The 5,811-nt window shown below is 39.6% G+C and overlaps 4 protein-coding genes across 4 annotated transcripts; 1 reads left to right on the forward strand and 3 right to left on the reverse strand.

The window, feature by feature from the left end:
- Positions 1-54: 54 nt before the first annotated feature.
- On the reverse strand, positions 55-2,720 carry LOC120775067 (molybdenum cofactor synthesis protein cinnamon). The gene is made up of 8 exons (XM_040105053.1): positions 2,542-2,720; positions 1,704-2,482; positions 1,463-1,641; positions 1,137-1,409; positions 915-1,073; positions 696-858; positions 384-485; positions 55-326 (listed from the first exon to the last, which is right to left on the reverse strand). The coding sequence occupies exons 1-8, from the start codon at positions 2,573-2,575 to the stop codon at positions 183-185; spliced, it is 1,833 nt and encodes a 610-aa protein (XP_039960987.1). The 5' UTR covers positions 2,576-2,720; the 3' UTR covers positions 55-182.
- A 293-nt stretch (positions 2,721-3,013) lies between these two features.
- Positions 3,014-3,663, forward strand: LOC120775808 (N-alpha-acetyltransferase 38, NatC auxiliary subunit). The gene is made up of 2 exons (XM_040106156.1): positions 3,014-3,140; positions 3,202-3,663. The coding sequence occupies exons 1-2, from the start codon at positions 3,099-3,101 to the stop codon at positions 3,613-3,615; spliced, it is 456 nt and encodes a 151-aa protein (XP_039962090.1). The 5' UTR covers positions 3,014-3,098; the 3' UTR covers positions 3,616-3,663.
- LOC120775809 (cytochrome c oxidase assembly factor 6 homolog) lies at positions 3,619-4,069 on the reverse strand. Its single transcript, XM_040106157.1, has one exon. It carries the CDS (start codon positions 3,974-3,976, stop codon positions 3,695-3,697), a length of 282 nt encoding a protein of 93 aa, XP_039962091.1. The 5' UTR covers positions 3,977-4,069; the 3' UTR covers positions 3,619-3,694.
- Positions 4,070-4,300: 231 nt separating this feature from the next.
- LOC120775807 (beta-1,3-galactosyltransferase 5) lies at positions 4,301-5,717 on the reverse strand. Its single transcript, XM_040106155.1, has 2 exons — positions 5,376-5,717; positions 4,301-5,304 (listed from the first exon to the last, which is right to left on the reverse strand). The coding sequence occupies exons 1-2, from the start codon at positions 5,647-5,649 to the stop codon at positions 4,400-4,402; spliced, it is 1,179 nt and encodes a 392-aa protein (XP_039962089.1). The 5' UTR covers positions 5,650-5,717; the 3' UTR covers positions 4,301-4,399.
- Positions 5,718-5,811: the final 94 nt, after the last annotated feature.

Raw genomic sequence — 5,811 nt, forward strand, 5'->3', positions numbered from 1 at the left:
TATTTTATTATTATTTGTTACTAAAAAATAAAATCGGCTGCCAAAATTACTAACTTTTATATAACTGCTTTCGCAAGACAATAATACACTGCTTAAAACACAACTTTTTGTGGAATAAAAATTTCAAATTCGATAAGGCCAATGCAGACCATGTCCTGTAGGAACTCGTAGTGTAAAAAAGTTTATTCATATTTCGAGATGAAATCGTAGCGCAACACCGAAGCGCGATACACATCGCCCGCCACGGCGTTTGGCTTACTCGCTGTGCGTCCGGGCAAATGCACGAGCACATCAGCGCCCACAATGCTTTGCAAACGGCTGCTCATCTGCAAAGAAAAGTCATCAACGACACTCAGCATAATGCAAAGGCGCCTAATATTTACCTGACTACCGTTGACCGTGGCGTATAAGCGACCATTCTTGTTAGTCACGGCGGCGCGCACATATTCCGGGCGCGGATCGAGCGCTATGCTATCATTCTGCAACTAAAAAAAGAAAAGTGTAGAGAAACAACAAAAAAAAAGATATATATATATATATAAATTTGATAAGCCATAACAAAAGCTAGACAAATACAAAAATTGCAATAAAAGGCGCAATTAGTAAATTATTCGGCAGGCTGATAACGCGTACTTGAGATATTGATTTGCTTTTAGTTTTACGCTAACAAATACGTAATACTAGCTATCGCTTACAGTTATAGGTAGCGAGGCCAATTCGCACTTATCACGCTGCCAGCCGGCAAACGAGCGTATGGCCGGCAATACAAACAAATGAAACGTGACGAATGCGGAAACCGGATTGCCTGGCAGGCCGAAGAAGTAACTCTCATTTTTGGAAGCGAAGGTCATTGGCTTTCTAAAACAACAAGAAACTTAAAAAAACATATTTAGTGAGGTTAGGTCAGTAGTAACCCCGGTTTCATGTTGACACGTCCGAAATTGATGGTGAAGCCTAAACTTTTCAGCGCCGGCTTGATGTAGTCCTTATCGCCCATGGAAACGCCACCGCTGCAGATGATGAAGTCCACGTGTTTGTATAACTCTGCGATTTTGCCTTTAACAGCTTCCAAGCTGAAAGCAGTAAACTTTTTACACCAGTTTCACCACAAAATTGTTGACGTGCATTGTGCTTACTCATCGCTAAGTACCAGTTTGTGAGCCCATTCGAAACCGAAATACTGTAACAGCTCCGCCAGCATAGTCGTATTTGAGTCGTAAATTTTGCCCATCTCTTCGGCTTGTTCGGGCGCTAAGAGTTCACTGCCAGTGGAGATTATGCCAATTTTCGGTTTGCGCACACCGCCCAAGTTCCTGCCTACCGATGAGAGTACTGATTTGATAACTACAGCTGAGTGATCAACTGAGGGGAACAGTTTGCTGCCTTTGCGTAGATCTGAGCCTACGGGGCTGTAAGTAAAGCGTTTATATAAGCTGAAAGTAAGCTGCAGTTGCTAATTTACCGTATATCGAGATTTGCTTTTGGTTCTATCAAAATTTCCACTAAATCCTCTTCGCCAGTCTTCTTCCGCTTCAGCAATTTAGTGTCCTCCACTTGCACAACACAATCGGCGTAATGCGGTACTGGCGCACCCGTGTTGATTTTGTAGCATTCATCCTCCTCTAAGTCGTGCACTATTATCTGCAGTAAGACCGTGTTTTAAAAGCACAACACACCTAAAAATTGTATATATAAAAGCGTACCTCATCTCCGGCTGCTATGTAGCCTAGCACTTTTTTCGTGCCGGAGAAGCCTGTAGATTTCATAGCATAGCCATCTTTGATGGATGCACGAAATGGTGGTATATCCACTGGTGACAAAAATTCATTGAGTAACTGCGCGACTGCGCGTTGTTGTTGCACTGTTTGAAATATTATCTCTAGCGCTTGCACTACCGGTATCATTGCAAAGGGCGAATTTCTATCGCTATCATCACCTTTACCAGTTTTATGTGGACAGATGTGCCCGCTTGGCGTCGCAATACCATTACTCCCCTGCAATTCGGCATGTACTCGTCGCACAAGCGGTAACTCGTTGCCAATTAATTGCAACGCATGTGGCAATAGTTCACGCACCACTTCGAAACATTCCGCTACTGCTTTTTCACTGCCCGGAAAGTTAAGTATCAACGTGCTGCCCGCAATACCACAAACACCACGCGTTAATGCGGCAAAATGCGTTTTTTGCAGTGACGCTTGCGCAATATATTGCGTTAGTTGTGGACACTCTTTGTCAAGCAAAATTTTTGTTGCTTCTGGTGTGACATCACGTGGCGCAAAGCCGGTGCCCCCCGTGGTAATAATTGCACTTACACTCGGTGACTTCTGCGCAATGAGTTCACTAAGTTTATCGCTGATTTGTTCACGTTCGTCAGGTAATATTGCTGTGATGATGCGCGCATTTTGAAAGGCATTGCAGATGAGCTTAACCAAACGTGGGCCACTGCGATCCTGCCCTGCGTCTTGGCTACAGGTGTCGCTAACTGCGAAGAAAATAATTTATTTAACAAAGTTAATCTCGAATTCATACCAGCAAACTCACTCGTTAAAACAGCGAAAACAATTTCATCAGCCATCTTCACGCTTTGACGATTGCGGCTTTAATGCTTACCCAGATAGTAGAGCAACTTGAACAATTTAAGCAAATAGGAAAAATAAAAAAACAATAATAGCACGAAAATTAATTATTAAAAATAAAGAACGGCGAAAAAAGTCAAAGATAACGAAATGACAGCGCTTCGTTCTTATCTAGCAACGTCAGCAGAGAAAAGCCGGTCGCTGCGCTGCTTTCACGCTGGTTGTTTTTAAATACAAAAAAGCATAATAAAATAATTTAAAATAAGGAAAACATTTTGGTATTTAAAAATTTTCTTTTAATCCAAAAATTTTGAAATACTTTGGTTTTTATTTTTATTTTTTATATTTATAAAATGTTTAAAAAGCAATTACATGCAACCCAGTTTTACCTCTCCTATCTTCTCATATTCTATTTTGACACTGAATTGTTTGTCGATCAGCTGTTCTTCACTAAAGTGTGAAAGTTTTGAATAATTTATATCACTCGCTTAAATTTTTAAGTTAGACACAAATTTATTTATAATGAGTGATCATAGTTCATACGATAATGTGCCAAAAATTGAGGTTAGTGCTAATTATAAGTTTTCCAATAAATTCTATAATAATATTCATATTCTCTTCGTAGCAATCACCACCACCACAGCTCAATACATCCAACAATAATAGCTCTAACACTTTTAATAATGTTACCACAAATGCGCCGGCAACAATTGAAAAGGAGCTAACACCAGGACGTTGCAATCTACAAAATTGGTTGGGTCACACATTCCGCGTTGTTATAACTGATGGACGAGTGCTTGTTGGTTACTTCAATTGCACCGATAAGGATGCCAATGTTGTGTTGTCAATGTGCGCCGAATATCTAGAGGAAGGAAAAGATGCGCGCATACTTGGTAATGTTATGATACCAGGCAAGCATATTGTTTCCATCGCCGTGGATATGCCCAAAGATACCGCATTCGCACATAAACCGAATACACCGTCAGCACCTGAAGCAACTAAAGCTAACATTGAAAATTGTCAACAAGTCAACATTTAGTAATTTATATATACACAATTTAAGTGAGAACTTTTATTTAGTTTAACATTAGCAAGCGTAAATTAAATTTAACTAAGAACTATGACTGTTTTTGTGCTGTTGCTTTGGTTTTCTCCTCTAGTGGGTCATATCCTTTTTCCATGCGTTCCTTAAATTGTTCGTATGTACGTTTGCGATCAAAATGTTTCACCCATTGGCGAGGACAGGATCCTTCGAAAGCTTTGCGCAACTTTTGACAAACATCCGGCACCTTTTCACCACTTGTGGAACTGTGTTTTGGAGCGTTCTCATTCAAGCATTCCCAGTATTCATCGCGTGACGCCCAACAACGCGTACGTTCCTCCTTGGTGGGAAAACTCATTGTTCTTTAATTTTTATGGTTTTATTAGAAAATAGTATGAATTAAATTTAGCTCGTCTATAAACGCAATCGGCAGTGACATAACCTAACAACTGTCAAAACATCAGCTGATTGGGGATTACGGAGAAGAAGACAAAACAGAACAGTAAATATTTGGGTGGCAGAGGGCTTAAATTAAAAAGTACTATTAAGTTGAGGTAACTATTGTTTATTTAAGAAATAGAAAAATATCAGTTATATAAAATATAAACTTGTTTAAGAGGACACTATTATATAGTTATAATTAAATATATATACATATATTTAAATATATATGTATATACATTTGCAATAAAAACATTACAGTCTATCTTATTGAGTATATATAAAATATGGACGTTACTCTTGAGATTCGTATCACATTAGCAGTAAGCCCGTTTCATCATCACAAAGCCACTTGTTTCACTTGTCCGCTGCCATGATCGGGTAAAAGATGTTTTGCACTGCCAACACAAGTCTTCTTCAACGACTTTTCTGGTGGTCTCTTGCTACATTCATCAAAGTAGCACTTTTCAACGTTGTGTAAAAATTCAACCAGCATTTTATTATCACCACCATTGGGTCCAACAAAGTATTCGCACTCGTAGCTGCTTTGGCTTTTCAGATCGCGTACGCAACAATCCATAAACTCCGCATTAGCCGAGTACCATGCATTTAAATGTTGCATTGATATATTTAACTTCTCACGCAAAATACCCGTAACCCAAGTGTCATCAATCCAGAAGAACGGTGTTTGCTGTGCTTGCTCCACCAAACGCAAAGCTGTTGCTGCATTAGTAATATAAAGCCAACCTGAGAGATAGGCGGGATAAGTTGTTCTTGGCCATTCATGTTCAGAAACGAACCATTTGTTGGCAACATTACGTACAGGTGGTCTAGCATTGAGCACATAACCGGCCAAATATGCTTGTGAGGCAATTAAAGTTGGCTGTTGCACTTCAAGTGACTCCAAGTAGCGACGAAAGTGGAATACGTCGTATATAATATCATCATCTATTTTTATGATAAATTTGGCATTGGGACAGTCGGTGGCAGCCCATCGCAAGCCCATCACATGTTTATAGCTCAGATTGCGATAGGCTTCCTGAAAGTTGCCTTGCAATATGTCTCCAAAACGTTGTTGCTCATCTAGCACTTGCTTTTGTGTTATATATTTCTCCTTAGTTGGCAGTGCAGCTAGCAGGAAGATGCGTTGCATTCCCATTTCTGCAAGTTTACTTTGTGGTGCTGCTAAACGATGTGCAGCGCGCAACTCGTCATGTCCAGCATAAGATGTCACAATAATGATGGCTATGAGTAATAATTTGCAAATTAAAGGAATTATTGCGTTTTCTGCGGTCATGTAACAGAGTGTTACTTACCCAATAGCCCTTTATCATTCTTGCGACACACATTATTTGGTATTTCGTACTTAAAGTCAGTTAAATTCACCAGTCGATTTAGTTTTAAATCAGTTTCAATGTTTTGTGGTGTTGCCTGCTCCTGTGACACGTCCTTTTCCAATGGAGGCAGGTGCGTCAAGAATTCGTCTCTCTTCGCATTAGGAGCAAAGTAATCTATGCAAACTAGCAATATAATCACTGCAACTACGATAAGAGTTAAACATTTATACGCAATACGACCGCGCAAACGCATTTTAATACATTTTATTCTAAAAACTCAAATGAAATATGTAAATGAACTTTCTGTCAACAGCAATGTAAACAATTACAGCTGCCGCGGAATTACCAACAACACTTCACGTTCACGATAAGGCAAAGTGGTAAAAATAATTGTGAATGGTAGGCTTATTGGAGG

Source organism: Bactrocera tryoni, chromosome 4, assembly GCF_016617805.1.
Source record: "Bactrocera tryoni isolate S06 chromosome 4, CSIRO_BtryS06_freeze2, whole genome shotgun sequence".
Taxonomy (NCBI): domain Eukaryota; kingdom Metazoa; phylum Arthropoda; class Insecta; order Diptera; family Tephritidae; genus Bactrocera; species Bactrocera tryoni.

Bases quoted from the DNA above. Each gene is read 5' to 3' on its own strand.
- LOC120775809 (XM_040106157.1), bottom strand. From the start codon at position 3,976: ATGAGTTTTCCCACCAAGGAGGAACGTACGCGTTGTTGGGCGTCACGC.
- LOC120775808 (XM_040106156.1), top strand. From the start codon at position 3,099: ATGAGTGATCATAGTTCATACGATAATGTGCCAAAAATTGAG. The intron at 3,141-3,201 runs GTTAGTGCTAAT...TTCTCTTCGTAG, and splicing joins ATAATGTGCCAAAAATTGAG to CAATCACCACCACCACAGCT.
- LOC120775807 (XM_040106155.1), bottom strand. From the start codon at position 5,649: ATGCGTTTGCGCGGTCGTATTGCGTATAAATGTTTAACTCTTATCGTA. The intron at 5,305-5,375 runs GTAAGTAACACT...TATTACTCATAG, and splicing joins GAATGATAAAGGGCTATTGG to CCATCATTATTGTGACATCT.
- LOC120775067 (XM_040105053.1), bottom strand. From the start codon at position 2,575: ATGGCTGATGAAATTGTTTTCGCTGTTTTAACGA. The intron at 1,410-1,462 runs GTAAATTAGCAA...CTTTACTTACAG, and splicing joins AAAGCAAATCTCGATATACG to CCCCGTAGGCTCAGATCTAC. The intron at 486-695 runs GTAAGCGATAGC...TTCTTTTTTTAG, and splicing joins TGGCCTCGCTACCTATAACT to TTGCAGAATGATAGCATAGC.